The following is a 24,851-nucleotide window of genomic DNA, read 5'->3' as shown; positions in this document are numbered from 1 at the left end:
CTCATGAACAATTATAAATATTAAAGTTTAGGAACTCAGTGATAAAGCCTTGCTGTAACTGTCAGTCATTCACAGGTCTACATGTGGAAGTACTGTGGAAATGGAGATGAAGCGTTGATGAATTTAGGGGAATTTGAGGGACACTCAGCGAGTGTCTGTCTGTGTCCTCCTACTCAGCGATCAGTGCGGAGGCAGAGCGTTTATTCTATTCTGGTCCCTGAAATGTGAGGTCTTTTCTTCACTGCTCCCTCCAAGACCAGAGTGATTCATCCACACGTCTGCAGGCAGAAATGCAATAAAAATGAAAAAAAAAAAAAAAAATATATATATATATATATATATATATATATATATATATCCTTCAATGTTGAGTATAATTACATTTGATGGCTGACTTTCTCTGACACAGAAATATCTAAGATATTTTTGACTTTGGTAGCGTAACCCTTTGACTTAAACAATATCTTGTTTATTTAAGTTCTGTAAAACATCTGATAGTTTAGATAGAGATAGTTTTAGGCTCAGACCTGTGGTTATTTTAGCATAGAAATGTTTATGCTAAAACAATCACACCTCCATTAAATCATATGGAGTTGAAGAATCTCCAGCTCCAACACTTCCCTCATTACATCACAAGATGGCGCTGGCGTTTGACCCAATTGCTACAGATGAAAATAGCAACATTTTTCAGTGGATTGTGTAGTTGTCTGTGAGAAATATTTACTATTAAAACCTGTTGTGTAAACAGAATGAATGCAGTCCATGTTTTTAAATCCAGTGGTTTTACACCACTCTCTACTCAGTGGGGACCTTATCGAAGCTTATTTACCACATTCTGTCAGTACCTCCAAATGTTTGTGAGGAACTCAAAGTTTAATTTTATTTCTAGAAATAAACATCTCTATATCAAAACAAGAAACAGTTAAAAGTAACAAAGATGGAAAAATTAAAGCAGAAAATTTTAAAATGAAATGGCTCCAGTCTATTATTGAAAGTAATCATGAGTTTAGGTTTGCTCTCACCTTTCTGGCCGTCACTCATTTACTGGATGATAATGGCAGTCTGTATGAATATGAATACATTTAGTTAAGAAATATAATCGAAATTGTGCAAAATGTGACTGCAACAAAAATAATAATAAAAAAGATAGCAAGTGCATTTGTTCATCTTAAAAATGTATAAAACCAAACCAATAGCTAAATTACAAAATACTAATGGATTAGATTTACTTTATAAAAATTGTAGCAATAAAATTTTAAAGAGAATATTTAGCGAAAACAATCTGGTTTGGTCATGAAAGAAATTTATGGAGAAGTATGAAAAGAAAAATCAAGTAAAATAAAAAATATCTGGGGTTTTCTCTCCCTCCAAAATATAAAGAAATTAATTTCAAACCTCTACATTATGTCTTTTCTTCAAAGGAGTTTATAAGACACAGATTTAAAATTGATTGTGATTATTGATATATGGACCTGAAACAACAAACATCTGTTTTTTGTCAATCTGTTAACATCTTATGCGAATCTCTACATACATTCCTAACCATAAAGTCCATGAACAAAGCAATTGTTTTATATGGATATGTATCTGAGAGTAAAACAGTTGAGCATAATATTAATATTTTAATATTATTTTTAAATTGTATATTTATGGCAAATCTAAGTTTATTTTTAAACAGGAACTCCATCTACTTAAACTCTGCTTGGACAAATTTTTTATTTGGTATATTTTGTAGAAGTTATTGTAATCATTTGGAGACAGGGCTGTTTCTCAGTGTTGATCTGTATCTTGGTGTTTTTTTATATATATATTTTTTAGAATGTTTCTCGTTATGAATAAAGATTTTGTTAAGAATGTTAAAAAAAAAAAATCATGGGCCACTCCCTTGTTTGAATTGTATAAATACAATTGTGAGGAGAACTGTGCAGCAGAGACACCTGCAAGCAGGAGCAGTTCAAGATGAAGGGTTCTGTGGCGGCCTTAACTTTCTTTTTCTTCTGTGCGTGTGTGGCTGAAATCACAGCTCAGCCAGCAGGAGATAGAGATGATGGCACCGTTCACTCATATGGTGACAAAGACTGGGGTGCAGCTGATGGCCAGAAAACCATTGGGCAACTTTTTGGCATCTTAAGAGAGCTAGAAACCAAACTTGGAGACACTCAGAGAGAGATGGAGGTCCTGAAGTCACAAGTTCAAGGTGAGAGCAGCAGATTTGGAGTTTTAACTTTTGCAACTTTTAATTTATAGACATGAAGTAAATATTATAATGAACACTTATTTTCATGTTTCTTCTTAAGGCAACAAGGTAGCGTTTGGAGCATCTATAAATGTAGGCAGACATTTTGGACCTTTTAATACTGAGATCACACTGGTCTACGATAAGGTCTACGTAAACACAGGATCATTCAACCCGGGAACAGGTAAACTTATCACAGTGATGTATTTGATTTCCCTCAAATTAGTGTTTACAAATAATGAGAGTTTGAAGTATTTTGCTGTACTTGAAAAGGGAAAATAAATCATTGTTTTTCATGTAAAATAGAGTGATTATTTCAGGGAGGACCCAAAAAAAAAACTGTAAATTATGTCTGAGTAGCAGGAAATTTAAGACGGGGTGAAATAAAAATAGGAGAAAAAAGAAGAAGTCAAAAAACAGTTTTCTGACATTGAAAAACTATGAAGAGGTTAGGAAAATAGGCTAAACTGAAATTATTAACAGTTTTAGCATAGCATAGCACATCTGTGTGTGGCAGATTACATGTACTTTCATAATCCTTAATCAGATTAAGGATTATGATTACATTTAGAATGCAAACAGATTGAAACAAATGAACAAAGAACAAATTCCAGCAAATCATTTTAAGGCATTTTTAACTAAATCTTTTAAAATAGTATCCTATATCACATCATCATTACATTATAAAGTTAACTTAAAGTTAACTTTTTTTCAGAATTTACTCAAACATCATATGTGTTTAAAATACCTCCAACGATCACCATGAACATCGCTTTGATCGTCCGCAGGTATTTTTACGGCTCCTGTCAAAGGAGTCTATTACTTCAGCTTCTCTGGACATAATCTATCAACTCAACCAATGGGCCTGCGGCTGATGAGGAATGGAGAGCAGATGGTCACTGTCTACAACCATCCTTTTGGAAATGGTTTTGAGACAGCAACCAATGGGATGACTCTGCAGCTTGAAGTTGGAGACCAGGTTTACATGAGACTGCGTGAAAACACCTGGATTGTTGGCAGTTCAAATGATCACAGCACATTTATTGGCCATTTATTATTCCCTCTGTAAGGTTCCTGCAAAAGAATGAAAGCTAACATACACATGAAATAGATTTTATTTCGGTGATAATACTTAGTGGTGATGGGGACAGATATCAGGGTAAAATTAGAATCTGTGTGTGCTATGTCTTAAATGTGAGGTGATCTGATGGATGTAAGTAAATACATTTTACAATCATATTAATATTTGACCAATTAAAATCTAATAAAGACACAAATTTTTTTCATTGCAAAAGCCTGTTTCATTCTTTGAAAATCCATTTGTGGTGAAGCTCCTTTCAGATTTACACAAGGATGTGAAAACGTCTTTTTCTAAATTCAAAAGCTTAAAAAGTCTTCAAGACATGAAAAACTCAAAAAAATATTTGCACAGCATTCGTGACAAATGACTCTGAAACACCAAAGGCCTTTGTCAGTTTTATCAATGTGAATGTTTTATTTTAATTATTATTATTATATTATGCTATACAAATAAAATTTGATTGATTGATTGATTAAGTGAACAACACAATTAAAGAAAAAGGAAAAAAATAAGGAAGCACACAAATAATATGAACTGATAAATAAGAAGATAAAGAAATGTAAATTAATCAGAGATGGTCACTCTTACTGAGGTCAGCCATTCTCATAATGTTACTTTAGCTAAGCAATACTGAAGCGAATAGTTCTGACAGTGTAACAGACTAATGGTAATAAATGATGTATTTACTTAAAGATTCAGTCGCCAAACGTTTCGAAAGACAGAAAAGAGTGGATCATCCACAGGCTCATGTTTGATTACTTGTTAAAGCACTTTTGTTGCTAAATACTAATCATTACAGTCAGGATTAGATTTATTATCAGGTCCATTGTTAGAAAAATCTGATCTTTTTGATAGTAGTAAACAGCAAACATGCAGAAGAAATCATGAAAGAAAGGTATATTCATAAAGCAAATGAAAATGGAAAAGAAAACGCAAAAACATCCATCCATCCATCCATCCATCCATCCATCCATCCATCCATCCATCCATCCATCCATCCATCCATCCATCCATCCATCCATCCATCCATCCATCCATCCATCCATCCATCCATCCATCCATTTTCTGTGCACCCTTGTGCCCAGTGTTTCGGGCCAGAGGTGGGGTCGCCAATCTTTCGCAGGGCAACACAGAGACAGACAGGACAAACAACCATGTATGCACACAACACAAAACAACACGTCTATTTTTTCAGCTGCTTTGGAAATGTCACTATTTAAAGAATAATGATATAGATTATCACATGTGTTTTTTGTTTTTTATGGTAAAGGAAGACCTGCTGTCCTGGCAATAACCTTGGTCTAGCAAACCGGCTGCAGCATGTTTCATCTCTTAAAGTTCAGGTAAGGTCGTGTCTTCATTGTTATTATTTCCACTACAGTTTAAAATAATACAATGGTGCTTCGCAATCTCCAGCTCAAACATCAGTTGTGGCATCTAGTACATTAGGGTATTTCCATAACCTGTGACTATTTCCTCTTCAAATTCTTCCAATGCTTTGGCTTCCATTTGTTCTGTAACACCATACTGTTACTTTTGAACTTTCTCAACTTTTCTCTGTACATTAGTTCTTCTCTTAGATTTCCACAAAATAAATGAATAAATAAATAAATAGCATGACTATCTCTTCTTAAGTTAGATACAGTGGCTTGCAAAAGTATTCGTTCCTCCTAAACTTTTACATATTGTGTCTCATTACAACCACACACATAAACATAGATCATTGACATTGTTACACATAGATCAACACAAAGTGGTAAACAATTATGAGGTCAAAAGAATATTACACATGGCTCAAAGGATTTTTTTTTAGAAATAAAACAATGAACAGTGCAGTGTGCAAAAGTACTCAGCCTCCTTGGGGAACCAATGTTTTGCTGCAATTCCAGCTGTCTTTTTTTTTTTTTTTTTTTTTGCACATCTACTGACTGACATTTTTGCCCATTCTTCTTTGCCAAACAGCTAAAGCTCAGTCAGATTAGATGGAGAGTATTTGTTAAGAGCAATCTTCAAATCTTGTCACAGACTCTTGATTGGGTTGAGGTCTGAACTTTCAAACACATGATTAAACCAGTGCAGTGTCGGTCTGGCTTTATGGTTGAGGTCGTTGTCCTGCTGGAAGGTGAACCTCCGCCACAGTCTCAAGTCTTCTGCTGATTCCAGCAGGTTTTCTTCCAAGATTGCCCTGTTTTTGGCTCCATCCATCTTCCCATCAACTCTGACCATCTTCCCTGTCCCTGCTGAAGAGAAGCACCGTCAGAGCATGATGCTGCCACCACCATATTTGGGAGACGGCATGGTGTGTTCAGAGTGATGTGGAGTGTTAGTTCTCCACCACACATCCACTTTGCATTTTTGCGGAAAAGCTTTCTTCTTGCCATGCTTCCATAAGGACTACATTTGTGCAGTGCACGACTAATAGTTCTCTTTTGGACAGAACTGTGGATCGCTGCATAGCGTCATCATGGGCCTCTTGGCTGAATCTCTTATCAGTGCTCTCCGTGTTCGGCCTGTAAGTTTAGGTGGACGGCCTCTTCTTGGTAGGTTTACAGTTGCACCATACTCTTTCCATTTCTAGATGAAAGATTGGAAATGAAACTGGAAGATTTCAGTCTTGAAAAGACTGAAATCTGTTAGGATTATAATTAGGATTATGGGTTATACCCTCTGCACTCCAGATAATTAATGTCACCAGGTGACAACATTTTAGTAGAAGTTCTCCACTTATCTGTTGTGATCTCAGAGAGGAATAACAAGACAGGCCAACTTTTCATCTTCATGTCTAAGTAATGATCTTAGTGTAAACCAGGAAATGTCAATTGTTATCACAGGTTTTTCCCCATGATATCAGATTATTCTTTGTTTTCAGCTCACGAAGAAACAGTGGAATTCAGTTCATTAAGTTGTTCCTGTAATTTGAGACTTTATTTCCTCTTCACAGTCTTCTAACTGCAACAAGGCTTTGGCTTGCATATGTTAACACCATCTTTACTGGGTCACTGTTGAATCTTCTCAACTCTGTACACAGCTAGTGCTTTTAGCGTTTATTGTACAATTATATTGTGTAGGAACTGGCATTAGGTTTTTCACTTTTAATTTGATATGACAAGAATTATCAAGCACCTCAGTTCTTGGGACCTAACAGTCTAATGTCTGTTTTGTCTTTCTGTAATGGATCAAAGACAGCCTCAGGTAGTTGTGGATACATTGGTTACAAAGCAAACAATAATTTCTTCCTGAGTCCTGCACATGAATGTGTCAGCAATCATGCACTTTACCAAAATGTGTAGCTAAACCAGAAACTCTATCCGTCTTATTCCTGGTAATGCTGATGTAGGATTGATTGTGTTAGATTTAAGGTGTAGCTAGTGGTCTGTTTTGTAATTGTCAAGGTGAAAAACTTTGTGTGTCTTGTGTGATTAACTAAGGTGTGCAACTCACCTGATTTTACTCTGGGAAATTTCTCACATCCATAATATGACTGAATTGGTTTGTGTTCTGATTGGGAAACCCCAATAATACTCATTTTATCCTGCTCCCCAGTATCCAATGTGTTTTTTCCCTTTATCATAAAAGGAATCAGTTTTATCACTTTGTAAGTTCAGAGTTTATAGGTCTGGACATATTTCACAGAGTGTAAATTGCTTGACGTGTATTTAATTTTTTGAATGATAATGCTAACAAACACAGGAGGAAAAATAAAAACAATATTCAGTTTGTGTAAGCTGGACACGAGTAAGAAATTGAAATTGCTTCAGTTGTCAATTTTAGAGTCATGTATTACAGTTTATCAAGAAAAAGATCAGGAAGCAAAATGTGTCTCATCCATGCAACCCTTGTTGACTATTAGCTGCACAAGCCTGCCCTCTTGTGGACAAAGAAGAGAGATAAGGTCCAAAATGAAAAGAAAAGACTGCAGTCTTCAAGGCTCAAATACCTTCTCACAGCAAATGATAACTGTTGTTTTTATATATATATATATATATATATATAAGCTCCAAAACAAAAACCTTTTCAGCTGTAGCCATTATTCATTGACAGGTCTAAGTGTACGAATCCAGAGACTGAAAATGTGGACGAGGTGTCGATGAATGTAGGGGGAGCTAAGAACACCTCAGTGTCTGTCTGTGTCCTCCTACTCAGCGATCAGTGCGGAGGCAGAGCGTTTATTCTATTCTGGTCCCTGAAATGTGAGGTCTTTTCTTCACTGCTCCCTCCAAGACCAGAGTGATTCATCCACACGTCTGCAGGCAGAAAGGCAAAAAAATGAAAAATAAATAAATAAAAACTCATTCAGTGTAGACTATCAGTCTGAGTTTCTCACAAAATCGAAATATCTATTATTATATTGTATTACACACATTGTCTTATATGGCTGTCAATGTTTTTGCTTCAGAGCATCCACAAAACAAAAGCATAAAATATTGAAGGCTATGTTCCTCTTTTCCCCCTGACAAATTTTCCTTGTCTATCTTTTCCCTTCAGAACACTCATAAGTTTGACTGTTTAACCAAAAAGTCTGGTTCAAGTTGATGTCTAAGAAAAGGTTTGTTAGTTAAACTTTGCAACTCTTCTCGGAAACTTCAGAAAAGTTTTGTATTCATTGATTTGCAGATCATTTATGAGTTTGGCTGTTTCAGTAAAAAAGGCTTGTTGAAGTTGCTGTCTAAAACAGTTCCCAAGTCAAGGGGGTCAGAAACCTTTGTAATCCACACTAATTTACAGTTTAGATAGTGGAAATAATTGTCCCTCAACGAATAAATGGAGTGAAAATGCTAAGTGTTTACCACCATTTTTGTTGGAAGCCATAACGAGTCAACACCCATAACCAGTGCCGCATTTTTTTAGTTTATCTACTGTTTGGTTTTAAAGGCTCAGAAGGAGTAGTAGTATTGCCTTAAAAAAGTATGTGGAGTTTATGATTACTTGATTGTTAAAATGATGTGATTGAATGCGTAGTGGCAAGAGAACAACTTTAAATTGGGTCCAAGATGATTTGTGATGTAGTGTAATGTACGTTAAAGAAAAACGGAAGGTGTCTTAGACTTTTTCAGAAGTGATTAAGCAAAACGTTCATTACAACGCTGTTCCTTCATGCGAATAAAAATAGACTTGTTTTATTTCTGCCACTGATAAAAAAATAACCCTAAAAAACTTGTATGTCTTATGACTTAAGAGATACTCTCACTTGTGATAAATGAGATACTATCTTATTTGTGAGACAGTAGTTACCTTATGCAGTTAAGACTTACCCTAACTACATAAGGTAAGTCTCAGGTTTTTTTTTTCTTCCATCAGAGTGCCCAAAATGGGCTTCCATACATTTGCCATGGTGTAGTAGTTTGAGATATGGTGCTGCAAAACAAAGGGTTGTTGCGTGAACACAACAGCTCTTCCACAGGCCACCAGCTAACCCTAACAGAGACATTCACCGGTAGACTTGCATGTCAGTCTTTCCTGCATAGTTCTTCTCATATGCAAAGCAAAGAAGTTGACAGGTTTTTAAAATGACCAGATCAAAGGTTTGTTAAGTCAAACTTTATAACTCTTCTTGGAAACCTCAGAAAAGTTTTGTATTTAATGATTTCCAGTGGTGTTAAAAATTGTTTGCTCCCTTTATGATTTTGTTGTTGTATATTTGTTACACTTCAGTGTTTCAGAAAACCAAACCAATTTAATAGTCAAAGTCAGCACAAGTAAGATGGAGTTCCTTTCCTGCCAGAACATTGCAAATCCAATGAAGGGCACTGTACACAAGTAAAACACACAAGTAAAACATATTTTCACAAATTCCCCGTATGTTTTAAAACTGTCTTTGACTATAAACTAATTCAAAATGGAACTTTCCATGGAAAATCATTTCCATATTGCTTGTGTTGTCTTTGATTAATATTTAAATTGGTTTTGGACAGCTAAAACATTGAAGTGTGACAAGCATGGCAAAACAAAGAAGAAAAAAAAACAGGAAAGGGTCAAGCAATTTTTTACACTACTGTGAATCATTAAAAACAGAACTTCTGTGAAGTTACCAAGAGTTGGAAAAGCTTAACAAAGATCCTTGTTTGAACTGTATAAGTAGTCAGGAGAATATACAGCAGAGACAACTACAAGCAGGAGCAGTTCAAGATGAAGATTTCTGTGGTTACGTTTTTGTTCTTCTATGCGTGTGTGTCTGAAATTACAGCCCAGCCAACAGGAGAGGTCAGTGATGTGGATGATGGCATCATTCAGTCACCTGGTGGCCAAGACCATGGCACAGCCGAAGACCAAAAGACCATTGGGCAACTTTTTGTCATCTTAAGAGAGGTAGAAGCCAAACTTAGAGACAATCAGAAAGAGGTGGAGGTCCTGAAGTCACAGGTTCAAGGTAAGAGCAGCAGATTTGGAGCATCCTCTTCCGCAAATTTTATTATATAGAGATTAAATAAACATTATAATGAACACTCATGTTTATGTTTTTTCTTAAGGCAACAAGGTAGCATTTGGTGCATCCATAAGCATCGGTGACAATGTAGGACCTTTTAATACCCACACCACACTGGTCTATAAAAAGGTCTATGTAAATACAGGATCATTCAACGTGGGAACAGGTAAATTCAACACAGTAGCACATTTGATTATGCTTATTAATCAAATTAGTGTGTACAACTAGCAGTTTGAAATATATTTTTGTTCTTGAAGATGTTTCACATATTGTCGGAGGTTATATAAAGTAGTGTCATTGTATAAAGGATGACCTAAATGCGGAAATTATTAAATAATATCCAGTGCTCGCTCGATGGGCTACTGTTAGATGCAAGTTTAAAGAAAAAACACTTTTCAGTTTCAGTCAGGTCTTATCAGGACATATGCTTAAATACATCCATATTTTATTTTATTATGTTTTTGAAGTTTTAAAGTAAAAAAAAACCCAGCCAAAGGTCACCATGAACATCGCTTTGATCATCAACAGGTATTTTTACAGCTCCTGTCAAAGGAGTCTATTATTTCAGCTTCTCTGGACATAATCATTCATCTAAACCAATGGGCCTGCAAATGATGAAGAATGGACAGCAGATGGTCACTGTCTATAATCATGCTGCTGGGAACCGTCATGAGACAGCAACCAATGGGATGACTCTGCAGCTTGAAGTTGGAGACCAAGTTTACATGAGACTGCGTGAAAACACCTGGATTGTTGACAATTCGAATGATCATAGCACATTTGTTGGCCATTTATTATTCCCTCTGTAAAAGTTGTGAACAAGTAACACCTTTGTATAAAATCTAAATGGATGAAAGTGAAGACAAAAAAATTGCTTCATTTCAGTTGTAATGTTTAGTAAAAATACTTCTTGTTCAAGGTATATTTTAGAACAAAATTAGAATCTGCATATTGTGTCTTAAATGTGAGAAACGATGTTCAAGAAAAATTAAAAATCATATTTGACCTAGTAAGTTATTGGTAATTGTAAATTTTTTAAGTTAAAAAAAAAAACTTTTTTTTTTTTTTGAAAATCCATTTGTTGTAAGCTCCTCTTGTGCTTTTATTTTGTTTTTTTATTACAAGGAGGTGAAAATCCTGTTTTCTGTTTTCAAGAAATTAAAAAAAATCAATAAAAATAATTTACTAAATTAGAGTGACTAATAATTCTTAAATTCAAAGGACCTATACCTGTCAAATTAGAAAACGAGGAGTCGACATGCATATTAGATTTTCTCAGAACAGATTTTAAATTCTCCAAACTACTTTTTCAAACATTAAATCACTGTGTCGCTAGTGCACATCATAAAAAAATTTCCTTCTGTATTTCAAGTTGCAAAATGCTTTTGTACTTCATGCAAGTGATTATGTACAATTTTCTACTTTCTCCTACATTTTCATTTGCTTTTGTCATTTAAAATGTATTATGTGGGTCTCTTTTGGATTGTCTCAACCTCTTCTACATTTAGCTTCATGAAGCCTTAACCTATAAAATGCTTCAACAGGTTGTCAAAATATGTCAATCATATTTCTTTACACTTCCATTGGACTCCTGAACTGATAAATTGCTCCCATGTAAATCCTAAGTTTCTCCCGAGTCATCTAAGCTAATTAGATAATGAGACATTTGGCTACCTTAAGAGAGTCATAGGAAGCCAAATGTAAATTAATATGTGAAATCGACCAACAATCAACCAGTTTTCTGAAGTAGCTCAAAGTTACATCACTTCGGACAATGGAAGGACAATGATGTGGATGTGGTCAACAGCCAGAGAGAAGAAAAAAAAATGAAGAGGAGTTTATAGTTATCGTTGAGGCAGAACTGGGCTGAGGACATATGCCAGTTTCCATAGCTCCATCATTAGAATATGATTTGCAACCCAAAGCAAAATACTGATGGAGCTCCTCTAAACCTACTCCTCATTCCTGTACCCTATTGCTGGGTTTCAGATGACGTAGCACCGACAACCTGTTGTAAATTCAGCCCATTTATCCAGCATCAAAGTGTCTAAAGTCTGAGTCCTGTATGGTTGCTCCAAATAGAGAAAAAGATAAGATCATTTTCATGTTTCGAAGGTAGTTGGTCACAAGGGAGTTAATTTTAAAAAACGTACTAAAAAAGAGGAGAAATGTGGATCAATAATCTACAACTAAAAACAGGAGGTGCGGACATTAACAATGCCCGAGTTTGCAGCACCACTTTCTGACAGGTAACGATCGCATCGTTTAAATGGTATTTTCAGATATTTTATTGGACAGTTACTTCAAAAGCCAAGCATTCATATGTAAGGTAAGATATATTATTTTTATGCCCTATCGTGGTTGTTCTCAGAGTGCTAGCTCTAGCTCATTGCCGAGTCACGGACAGAAAATAGCTATAATGTTTATTCAGTGGGACTTTAATGCTAAAAACAATAAAAAATAAAAAAGCTAAATAAATATAATTTAACCTACCCAGCCATACAGTCACTGTGAGCTGTTACTATTTCCCCACATGCTTCGTGTTTGGACACGAACAGACACGAACACGGGGTTTCCGTAGATTGGTGCGAATAGTTGACCTACATTGGACCTGAATCCAGCGTCCTACAGCGACTCAACATTAACGTACATCTCCAGCATGAATTTGGGTTTACAGAAGCGAAATAAATTATTTACCAGGAGATTCAAGCTCATAAAATAACATGTTTGTTGTAGCACCGTTATCATGGACTAACTCACTACTCACCGGCAGAAACAAGTCGACAGCCATCTGATGCTGCTTTTGATCCTAAATGCTTGACCCAACTTTAAACTAAATGATTGTATTCTCCAGGTTTTTGAAAACTTAATTCTGGCTCATTGTATAATGTGAGGTCTGCAGCTCCAGGTAGTTAGTTAAGTGGATCGCCTTGACACCAGGTAAATCCTCAAGATTATAAGACAAGTCTTTTTTTTACCGAGATAATACAAATCATATCCTAAATATACACATATTTTTTCGAGATACCTCGGCTGTTCCAGCCTATATAGGCATTAGTGTAACCGTTGTGATCAACTTTGGTTTGTTTTGAATCGGAGAAATCCCCTTCCTGCCCTCCATCTGAATTTTGCGCGTCATCCGGGTCACGTGACTGAAACCCAGCAACAGAGGAATTTTTCTCAGTATGGAGATGTAAATGATCACAAGACTGCACTGTAATACCAACAGACTGCATGTACAGTTTTCCTTAAGGAGATTACCCTGTTTCATTTTCTATTTTTGTTTTTTGATTTTATGTTCTCTGCAATCCTGTCTTTTTCTTTCTGTATCGCAGTGGCATGGGCTGTCAACAAATTACAGTGAAAGCATAAATGAACATCTTATCCAGCCTCTTGCCTTATCATTTTGTGGACTGTTGATTCGTACAGGGTAATGTCTTTCCTTTTGTCTGGTGATTGCTATATTCTGGTCCCTGGCTGTGAAGTCTTTTCCTTACTGTCTACTTAAAAAAAACCAAGATTTACCTACATTTGTTTGCAGAAACAAAGACAAAAATAGACACTTTAATTCAGAATCTTCACACAATCAATAACTGACTTCCATACAAGCAGAATTTCCTGTCACATTTTCAGTGCTGTAGAAAACAAGTCTGATTTTAATGATCTTATCTTTCTGTCTCTTATCATGTTTTTCTGTTTTGTTTAGTTCCTTTTATCATCAAAATATCATAAACCTAAGCCATTGAGCAAATAAAATAATAAATGCTTTACTAAAGGATAACATCTGAAGTTTTGGACGTCTAGTAATATCACCCCTTGAGCAACCATGAGGTTTTAAAACTTCAGTGACCTTGTCACCATGAAATGTAATACGTCCAGAAACCCAAAGTCGACTTTCATACGGCATAAAATGGAAAAGACTCAACACTTAACCAGTACTTTTCTATTCTAACTATTCTTTACTTGTTTTTATACATTGAAGAAGGCTGGAATAGAGAGGTGTCTTAGCTAAAAACCAAATAGGAAAGATCTACAATTCCCTTAAGCAATTGTTGTTGTTTGTCAGTCAGGGAAAGGTAAGAAGCACACATATTCTTATGATGCATTTAAGAAATCTTGAGACTGGGGATGACCTCAATGATATTTTAGAAATGTAGTTGAAAAGAGGAGTAGAACTTGGTGACATCTCATCTTATGTCTCATGTCCACTCTTCTGTCCCTCCATTCATCCATTTAAGATCATTGAATGAGAAAAACATACTGTACATGGCATAAAATGTCAAATGTCTTTTGACAAAATAATAATTTTTATTCAAAATTATCAAAGAAATCAATAGCAGTATCAGAAGCTATAGAAGCTATATCACCCATCGTTGAATGTTGATCGTATTATTGGTATATCAGAAGCTATATCATGTAACAATGGATATCATAGTTAATCTATAAAGGAGAGTAAAACAATAAAACCAAAACATCTCAAAGTTCCCAAGAATTGGAAAAGTTTAACTTAAGAAACCTTTGACCAGGAAGCAGCAAGGAAACTAGGCCACTTCCTTGTTTGCCTTGTATATAAACAAGTGAGGAGAACTGATGCAGCAGAGACACCCACAAACAGAAATAGTTCAGGATGAAGATTTTTGTGGCTGCATTAACTTTCTTATTCCTCTATGTGTGTATGGCTGAAGTCACCAATCAGCCAACAGGAGAGGCCAGTGACACAGATGATGGCATCATTCAGTCAGCTGGTGGCAAAGACTGTGGTGCAGCCGAACTTTTTCTTATCTTAAGAGAGCTAGAAGCCAAACTTAGAGACACTCAGAAAGAGATGGAGGTCCTGAAGTCACAGGTTCAAGGTAAGAGCAGCAGATTTGGAGTTTTAACTTTTGTAAAAAATGTTATATACAGAGAAAATTAACATAATGGCCATGTTTTCTTTCTAAGGGAACAAGGTAGCATTTGGAGCATCTATAAGTGTAGGTGGAAATGTTGGACCTTTTAATACTGAGATCACACTGGTCTACAAAAAGGTCTATATGAACACAGGATCATTCAACCCGGTGACAGGTAAACTTATCACAGTTAAATATTTTATTATGCTTATCAATCAAATTATTGTGCACAAATATTGAGAGTTTGAAATATATTGCTGTGTCTGAAAAGATGTACCACATTACTAAGTGTCATGGAAATATAGTGCAATTGTGTCAAGGACCTAAATGCAGATCAGACTTGAGATGCAACCTTTAAAAACTGTGAAATAAAATACATACAAGTAGCAGAAAATCTTGTAAGACAAAAAAAAAATCAGGAAAAAGTCACCAAAAAAGACAGAGAATCACTGTTATTTCCTCAACCTCTTTAAAAACTGTGATGAGGTTAAAAAAGTGTGCTGTACAAAAATGAACAACAGTCATCATTGGTACATTAAAGATTCTGATTGCATTTACAATTCAGACAGGGTCTATAATACTGAAACATAAAAACAAAGAATAAATTCAAACAAATCATTTTAAGGCATTTTACCTGGAGCTTTCCGAATAATGTACATTACATTTTCATTATATCATAAAGTCATAGCAGTTAAATCTGTTTTCACAAGTTGCCCAAACTCTTTACTGCATATCCGATGCAATGCTATCCAAAACAATCCTACTTTATTTATAAAGCCCTTTAAAAACCACAAAGGACCAAAGTGCCATAAAGACAATTAAAAAGATAAAAAGAACAAAATACAAAGTTAAATTTAAAAGACATTAAACAGCTATGTAATTACAAAAATTTAAACAATTAAAGGAGAATCAAATAAATCAGTTATAATAATGATACATTTCATCTATATGTGCTTTTCTTGACACTCAAGGTAGGGTTTGGAATTGACCTACCAATAATACGATCAACATTCAACGATGGATGAAAAAATGGACTGTTCCATAGTTTAGGAGCTACTAAAGCAAAAGTATGGCCACCTCCAACCTTGTATTTTGTTTTTGAAATACTTCTACTGTATGTGGTTACATAAAGTACATTCACCTCTGACTGAAAAATGCAGCAACTTGTGAGAGTTGTAAGAAGAATTTTTTTTTTCCATTTTAAGTCTTATGTCTGCTTAAATACTTAAATACTGCTTAAATACTTCAGGATTTGTTTTTGAAACCTTGGAGTTAAAAGACCACCAAGCATCACCATAAACATCGCTTTGATCATCCACAGGTATTTTTACGGCTCCTGTCAGAGGAGTCTATTACTTCAGCTTCTCTGGACATAATATATCATCTAAACCAATGGGCCTGCGACTGATGAAGAATGGAGAGCAGATGGTCACTGTCTTCAACCATGTTGCTGGGAACCGTCATGAGACAGCAACCAATGGGATGACTCTGCAGCTTGAAGTTGGAGACCAAGTTTACATAAGACTGCGTGGAAACACCTGGATTTATGACAATTCGAATGATCACAGCACATTTATTGGCCATTTATTATTCCCTCTGTAAGGTTCCTGCAAAAGAATGAAATAGATTTTATTTTGGTGATAATATTCAGTGGTAATACGTACTGATGGGGAGAGATAGCAGGATAAAATTAGAAGCTGTGTACGGTATGTCTTAAATGTGAGGCGATCTGATGTATGTAATTAAATAAATAAATTTTACCATCATATTTGACCAATTACAATCTAATAAAGACACAAATTTTTTTCATTGGAAAAACCTGTTTCATTCTTTGAAAAACCATTTGTGGTGAAGCTCCTTTCGGTTTTACACAAGGATGTGAAAACGTCTTTTTCTAAATTGCCTCAAAAGTTGTAAAAAAAAAAACAGTCTTCAATACATGAAATAATTCAATAAAACATATTTCTAGGCTGCATCTCTGATCAGTGCTCTCTGTGTTTGGCCTGCAGGTTTAGGTGGATGGCCTTGTCTTGATAGGTTAAAAGTTGCTCCATACTTTTTCCATTTCCAGATGAAAGCTTGAATCTTTTATCTGGATATGGAAATGAAATGGGAAGATTTTGATTTTGCACATGAAAGTGTCAGCAATCATGCACTTTACCAAAATGTGTAGCTAAACCAGAAACTCTATCCATCTTATTCCTGGTAATGGAATAAGATGGATTCCATTACCATTCCTTAGTTTTAAGGTGTAGCTAGTGGTCTGTTTTGTAATTGTCAAGTTAAAAAACTTTGTGTGTTTGATTAATTAAGGTGTGCAACTCACCTGATTTTACTCTGGGTAATTTCTCACATCCATGAGATGACAGAATTGGTTTGTGTTCCAAATGGGAAACCCCAATAATACTCATTTTATCCTGCTCCCCAGTATCCAACGTGTTTTTCTCCCCTTTATCATAAAAGGAATCAGTTTTCTCACTTTGTAAGTTCAGAGTTTATTAGGAGAAGGGGAGGGCTGACAGGCAGAGAGAAGGTAAAAGATGAACAGACCAGAAGTAAGGGAGCTCATAAGGTTAAATAAAGGGAAAAACTTGAACCTAACAAGAACAGAAAAAATACTAATCTAAGGAAACTAGTCCAATGCATGCACAGGTGAAAAGAATAAATGGATTACAATAAAGGAATGACTGTGCATTTTTTTCTTGTTGTCCCCAATTACCATGTATGATTCACTCCAGAAAATAGAAACTTATATTATAAACATTAAATCTTTCTATTTATTGAGATTTTGGACCACTTCTTTAACTTGTTACATGTTTTCTACCTTAGCATTTTTTTTGATGCTGTACTGAAATTCTAACAAACATGGCTGACCTTAGTAAGAGTGAGCATCTCTGATTAATATACATGTTGACTCCACATTTTCCAATTTAACTGGTATGACTCTTTTGTAATTCAGAATTATTAGTCATTCAAATGTTGCAAATAATTTTTTATTTTTTATTTCTTCAAAAGAAAATGAGATTTCCACCTGCTCATACAAAACAAACAGAATAAAAGCATCAAATAGATTTAAAAGACTTTGAGTATTTAATTTGAAAATTAAACATTTAGTCATTACCAATGATTTAATAGGTCAAAGATGATTCTGAATTGACTCGAACATGCATGCATCACATTTTATCGCACATTTAAAACATAATATACACAGTTTAACGTTTTTCTCTAAAATCTGCCTCGAGATATAATGTTTTTGCTTAGCATTTTAACTGAAATCAATCTCTAGTTGTTTTTGTCTTTATCTTGAGCCTTTTAAGTTACTATAAGAAGGTGTTTATTGTTCACAGCCTTTACAGAGGGAACACTAATAAATGGCCAATAAATGTGCTGTGATCATTTAAATTGTCAAAAATCCAAATTTACTTGAACATCGTTTCTCACATTTAAGACACAATATGCAGATTCTAATTTTGTTCTAAAATTTACCTTGAACAAGAAGTATTTTTACTAAACATTACAACTGAAATGAAGCAATTATTTTTTGTCTTCACTTTCATCCATTTAGATTTTATACAAAGGTGTTACTTGTTCACAACTTTTACAGAGGGAATAATAAATGGCCAACAAATGTGCTATGATCATTCGAATTGTCAAAAATCCAGGTGTTTTCACGCAGTCTCATGTAAACCTGGTCTCCAACTTCAAGCTGCAGCGTCATCCCATTGGTTCCTGTCTCATGACGACTTCCAGCAGCATGGTTGACGACACTGACCATCTGCTCTCCATTCTTCATCAGATGCAGGCCCATTGGTTTACATGAATGATTATGTCCAGAGAAGCTGAAGTAATAGACTCCTCTGACAGGAGCTGTGAAAATACCTGTGGATGATCAAAGAGTTGTTTATGGTGATATTAATGGCTCTGCCCGCCATTATAAAAAACCTCTAAGTATTTAAGTCTAAGTCGGAGATTGGAGGTGTATGCAATTTATGTCAACACATATGCAGTGAATAACGCATTTAGGTTTTGTGACTTAATGATGATGTAATATTGCATATTATTTTTAAGGTTCAAAGTAAAAAGTACTTCAAAATGATTAATTTGAATTTGTTCTTTTTTTTATGGTAAAAGTTGTATCTTAACCCTTGTGCGTGTAAGGAGTGAGGCAAACGTGGAGGACTGTGGCAAATGATACAAGTTTTACGTGTGTGGGGTCGGTTGGACCCCACTTGTAAACGCCAGGGTTAAGCCTGGTCTGCATGTAGGTCCTCCTTAACATAATCTCACTGTTCTACGTGACAGACAATAATATGTCAGTCTATAATATGTTAAGTACAAAACTTTATGCCAAACTCTCAACAGTATTTATACACATTAATTTAATTCATAACCACAGTAAAACGTGGTTTACGTGCTATGATAAGTTTACCTGTTCCCTGGTTGAATGATCCTGTGTTCACGTAGACCTTTTTGTAGACCAGCATGGTGTGGGTATTAAAAGGTCCAATATTTCCACCTACCCTTATGGATGCACCAAATGCTACCTTGTTGCCTTAAGGAAAAACAGAAAAAAATGTTCATTATGAAGTTCATTAAATCTCTATATGATAAAATTTACAGGTGAAGAAATTCCAAATCTGCTGCTCTTACCTTGAACCTGTGACTTCAGGACCTCCATTTCTTTCTGAGTGTCTCTAAGTTTGGCTTCTAGCTCTCTTAAGATGACAAAAAGTTGCCCAGTGGTTTTCTGGCCAGTGGCTGCGCCATGGTCTTGACCACCAGGTGACTGAATGATGCCATCATCTGTGTCACTGGCCTCTCCTGTTGGCTGATTGGTGACTTCAGCCATACACACACAGAGGAAAAAAGAAGTTAATGCAGCCACAAAAATCTTAATCTTGAACTATTTCTGTTTGTGGGTGTCTCTGCTGCATCAGTTCTCCTCACTTGTTTATATACAAGGCAAACAAGGAAGTGGCCTAGTTTCTTTGCTGCTTCCTGGTCAAAGGTTTCTTAAGTTAAACTTTTCCAACTCTTGGGAATTTTATTGATTTACTCTCTTTCATAGAGGCACTATGATATCCCTTGTTGCATATTTCTAAATCTTCCGATACTGCTACTGATTTATTTGATAATTTGGAGAAAAATTAGAATTTTGTCATAAGTCATTTGACATTTCATGCAAAGGAGGACAGTATGTTTTTCTCATTCCTCTAAGTATTTAAGTATGTTTTTCTCATTCCTCTAAGTATTTAAGTCTAAGTCGGAGATTGGAGGTGTATGCAATTTATGTCAACACATATGCAGTGAATAACGTATTTAGGTTTTGTGACTTAATGATGTAATATTGCATATTATTTTTAAAGTTCAAAGTAAAAAATACTTCAGAATGATTAATTTGAATTTGTTCTTTTTTATGGTTCAATGATATAAACCCTTCTGTGTTGTAAATGTGATCAGTTTTAATGTAGCATAGTGATTCTTTTTTTTTTGGTACATTTTTTTGTTATCTCTTTGCAGTTTTTAAAGAGGTTGAAGAAACAACTGTGGTCTCTGTCATAAATTGTCTTTTTAAGGGAATTTTTCAGATTTCTTTTTTTCTTACAATGTTTTCTTCTACTCAAATGTATTTTGCCTTTTGTAAAAATTGTATCTCTAACTGCATTTCGGTCCTCCTTGACATAATCACATTATTTTACGTGACACACAATAATACGTAAACCTCTTCAAGTACAAAATTCTCAACAGTATTTGTACACATGAATTTGAAACATAAGAATGGTCAAACGTATTGCTGTGATAAGTTTAGCTGCTGCCGGGTTGAACGATCCTGTGTTCATGTAGACCTTTTTGTAGATCAGTGTAGTGTGGGTATTAAAAGGTCCAATATTTCCACCTACACTTATGGATGCGCCAAATGCTACCTTGTTGCCTTAAGAATATGAAAATAAATATTCATTATAAAATTTACTTAATCTCTATATAACAAAATTTACAAAAGTTAAAACTCCAAATATGCTCTTACCTTGAACTTGTGACTTCAGGACCTCCATCTCTCTCTGAGTGTTTCTAAGTTTGGTTTCTAGCTCTCTTAAGCTGACAAAAAGTTGACAACAGTTTTTCTGGCTTTCGGCTGCACAACAATCTTGGCCTCCAGGTGACTGAACAATCCCATCATCTCTGTCACTGACCTCTCCTGGCTGAGCTGTGATTTCAGCCACACGCAAATATAAGAAAAAGAAAGTTAATGCTGCCATAGAAGTCTTCATCTTGAGCTGCTCTTGTATGTGTATTTGCCACATTAGTTCTCCTCACTATATATACAATGCATACTAGAAAGTGGTCTAGTTTATATAAACTGGGTCACTTCCTAGTTTATAAAAATTAGGCCACTAGTTTTATATACTAGTGGCCTAATTTATAAAACTAGGCCACTATGCCACTTTCTAGTTATTTTATAAACTAGGAAGTGGCCACTTCCTAGTTTATAAAAACTTGGAAGTTTTTTTTATAAACTTCCAAGTTTTTATGAACTAGGAGGTTTATAAAAACTTCCTCATAAAGTCAGGTTAATCAACCTGACTTGATCCAGTTCACTAAGAAACCTGATCAAATGTTTCTTATCCAACTCTTCAGATAAATTTTGATTTTATCGATTTACAGTGATGTTAAAAATTGTTTGCCCCATTCCTGATTTTTCTTTTCATGTTTGTCACACTTCAGTGTTTCAAATAGCAAGATTATTCAAATATTAGCCAAAGACAACTCAAGTTATTTTCCCGCCAAAACGTTGCAAACCAATAAAGATTGTTGCACACAAAGAAAACATATTTCACAAATTGTCCTGGAAAGTTGCACATACATAAAACATACTTTACAAACTGTCCTTGTGCACAAAATGCAATGTTTTGGCAGGAAATTAACTCCATATTGCTACAGATAGACAGTCAGACAGCTAGCTAGCTAGCTAGCTAGATCCTTGATAAATGTAGGAAGATTGTTGCATTTCAAGCAGTAGATATATATTGTTTTGCTTTCTATTATTTTTGCTAAATCCATACTTCTACTTCTGTCTGCTGCTGACATCTATGAACAGTAAAATGAACAGTTTGTGTTTTAATTGTATATTACAACAGATTTTCAACATAAAGCAATGTGTTGAACTTTTTTTCATTTATGGACAAATCATAATATTTTCTACCCTTCTGTGTTTGTCAGTATTATAAATAGCAAATCAGAGAAAACCCATGGTGAGGAGATGAGCTGAAGGAAGACTTTGTTCTCTCCTGCTGATACCAATGCATGTGATTTTGTGGTTTTGACAGCAATTTTTGGAAGTGGTTTGGAGACGGTTCACATCATCTCGCTGAGTTTCATGGTTTCTCTCTCTTTGTGCAAACAGCTCACGGTTAACCAGACTTACTGTAAATTACCACCACATGATCCTGTTGTCTTCTCTGCTCAGTTCTGATCACATGGACCCTCTGTGGGCACTTCACTCAAATGTGTGAAATCTTTTCATATCTCCATGTCCTTTCACTTTGCTTCCGTCTCAATCAAATATTTGTTCTCAAATTGAAAACGACTACAGGACACATTGTCAGAACCACAGAGAGATCACATCCTGTGTCGCGTTCATCCAAGGGAGGACAGGCTGTGACAGCGCATGATAAAGAGGAACCGGTTATCTGTTTCAACATTTTGAAGATCTGAGGTGCATTTACACAGGAAGTGCCCTAACATCCACCCTTCCTTTCCTCTGTGCGCTTCAAAGCATAACATAATAGCAAGCTGTGGCTGATGGGTTTGCACGCAGCGAAAGGCTGACATGGCACAGATCGCAGGCAGGGACGACTCTATATGTTAAAAACGTACAGGCTGCAGAGAATAAGCTGAATGGAAATGTGCTTTTAGCCTTAATGTTCTACGTCATATTCTACTGTAAGCAAAAAAATGGTGTTAGATTTCAGGCATATCTCCGGCTAACAGGGTAGACGAATGCCCTTTAAAATACGTATGTTTGTTTTAAAAAGACGAAAATTCAAACCTGATGCAAGAGTTTTTCTTTCACGAGAAAGAAAACTAGGACTTGTGCTTGTTGTGCAATTTAGCAAGCCTGTGTTTCCAACTAAGGCGAGTGTCACAACTAGTTTTTACTGTTGAGAAATACATTGTGTCAGGCAGTAACACATTTTTTTTGGTGAGACTACATAAATCTAAACAACAATAATAATAAAAGAATAGCAAATTGACAACTCAAGTGTTATTACTGAAGTCCTGCTGACTTAAACCTATATGAATATGCACATCAGATAGTTACTATGTAATGTATACAGAACTTCTTCAAATCATGTTTATAACTAAAATGGGAAGTTAACTCCACCACTTTCACTGGTAATGCCTAAAAATATTTTTTATCTTCACAGGATGAATGTAACTGATTTGAAAGGGTAAAAGAAAACAATGACATTTTTTTTCATTACCTCTTTAACTTAAGTTATCTGAATGAAGGAAAATCTATATAAACCTGATATTTTTAACATGTCCCTCCCTAAATATTATCAAGATCAACAGACTGCGTTAAGATGTCACCTAATTGTTAACGTAGTGAGAATCCACACTTCAGATGCAAGAATCTGTTGCCGGGACAACATGATCCTTTGTGGAAGAGTGGCAAGAAGAAAGACATTGTTGGGGAAAAAAAAGTAGTGGTCTCTGAAGACACAAGGAGGAAAGTGCACTGGTCAAATGATCATTCTGAATGCACAATTCCTGTTGTGACAATGGAGGTGGCAGCGTCATGAGCTGCTGTGAGATATTTTCTTTTGCAGGAATAAGGAAGCTGGTGAGGGTTAGCAGGACAATGGATGGAGCTAAATGTAAGCATATCCCTGAAATATCCTGTTAGAGGCTACAGAAAACGTCAGACCCAAGAAGAGGTTCATCATCTACCAAGACAACCACAGAGATACAGCCAAGGCTACAATTAAACGGTACAAGCTGAAGCACACTCATCTTTTAGGACGGTTCAGTCAAAGTCCACATTTAAATCCAGCTAAGAGTATGCAGCAAAACTCAAAAATTACATTTCCTGCGTAGTCACTCTGCATTTAATCTGATTAAGCTTGAACTGTTCTGCAACATGGGCAGAAATTTCAGTTTCTAGATGAGCAATCCTGGTAGAGACATTCCCCAACAGGATGTCTCTAGACGTTGCGGAATCGCAGCCATGAAATGTGTTTCTACAAAGCATGGGCAACCCTGCAGCTGGAGGGACACTTGTAGCAGCAGCTAACTGGCCTAGCTGAGGGACGACCGGTTGGAGCAGCGCTCGGCAGCATGAACGGCTGGCTGAACTTGGCTCAGGGCATAAAAAGCCCTCTCTGTTCGCCGCTTCCCAGCCAAGAAAACATATGGTGGGGAGAAGGGGAAGCAGCTCTGACAGGGAATCAAAGGCACTAACCAAACAAGTGGACAAAGATGTTTTTTAAACATGCTGGATGTGATCCTGACCTGAATCTAACCAGTGGCTAAAAGCCTGTTCGTCTACTCCATGCAAATAGAGTGAATAAATAGTTCAGCTGTGACCGTGAATCTTAATTTTCGCTCTCTTAAAGCCTGTATAACAGATTGAACGGGGACAAAATGCAGATGGTCCTTTAAAAGTATTATTTCAAACATTTTTGTGTCAAGAAGTTGACATGAACAATCTGTAAAAAAAAAAAAATTGCTTCAAGTAAATATTGCCATACCAGTGTGCAAGTTTTAAACTATTTAAGTGGCCAAACAGCATCCTGCATCGATTGGGCTTAACCTGGCCGATACCGATTTTTCTTTGAATTACTACAATTAAAATAGAAAAAAAAATCTGCTGCAGCTACTCTGACCAGCATAGTAGTTTAAGCAAATACAGGAACAATAATATTAGATCAAATGACTATGTTACTCGCCTAGTTCTAATAAAATAATAAATGCTTCAATTGGTTGATGATTTTATAGGCTGCAAAAGGTTGGACTAATCGTAATAAGCATTTTTAAATCAATGCCGATCATTTTTGCTTGGTGACTGCTTCGTCTCTAAATAGAAAGTGTAAATTGCATTTCCAGAAGAAAGGCTAAGTAAAAACTAGAAACTATAATGGACATGTTCAAGTTCAATACATTGAAATACTTCATATTTCAAGAAAAACCAACCGAAGAAGACGTTTCAGTCAAAATAAT

The 24,851-nt window shown here is 35.6% G+C and overlaps 3 protein-coding genes across 3 annotated transcripts; 2 read left to right on the top strand and 1 right to left on the bottom strand.

The window, feature by feature from the left end:
- Positions 1-1,918: 1,918 nt before the first annotated feature.
- Positions 1,919-3,530, top strand: LOC148154792 (cerebellin-4-like). The gene is made up of 3 exons (XM_088014704.1): positions 1,919-2,197; positions 2,298-2,420; positions 3,025-3,530. The coding sequence occupies exons 1-3, from the start codon at positions 1,960-1,962 to the stop codon at positions 3,303-3,305; spliced, it is 642 nt and encodes a 213-aa protein (XP_087870830.1). The 5' UTR covers positions 1,919-1,959; the 3' UTR covers positions 3,306-3,530.
- Positions 3,531-9,442: 5,912 nt separating this feature from the next.
- LOC106934288 (cerebellin-4-like) lies at positions 9,443-10,723 on the top strand. The gene is made up of 3 exons (XM_015014091.2): positions 9,443-9,684; positions 9,785-9,907; positions 10,270-10,723. Exons 1-3 carry the CDS (start codon positions 9,444-9,446, stop codon positions 10,548-10,550), a joined length of 645 nt encoding a protein of 214 aa, XP_014869577.2. The 5' UTR covers position 9,443; the 3' UTR covers positions 10,551-10,723.
- Positions 10,724-18,060: 7,337 nt separating this feature from the next.
- Positions 18,061-19,542, bottom strand: LOC106934289 (cerebellin-4-like). Its single transcript, XM_088015075.1, has 3 exons — positions 19,281-19,542; positions 19,060-19,182; positions 18,061-18,509 (listed from the first exon to the last, which is right to left on the bottom strand). Exons 1-3 carry the CDS (start codon positions 19,477-19,479, stop codon positions 18,229-18,231), a joined length of 603 nt encoding a protein of 200 aa, XP_087871201.1. The 5' UTR covers positions 19,480-19,542; the 3' UTR covers positions 18,061-18,228.
- Positions 19,543-24,851: the final 5,309 nt, after the last annotated feature.

This window comes from Poecilia mexicana, unplaced genomic scaffold, assembly GCF_051168715.1.
Source record: "Poecilia mexicana isolate PSO_F unplaced genomic scaffold, ASM5116871v1 scaffold_17, whole genome shotgun sequence".
In the NCBI taxonomy this organism is placed as follows: Eukaryota; Metazoa; Chordata; class Actinopteri; order Cyprinodontiformes; family Poeciliidae; genus Poecilia; species Poecilia mexicana.
Note: the sequence above shows the minus strand (reverse complement) of the source record. Positions and strands in the feature narration are given on the sequence as shown.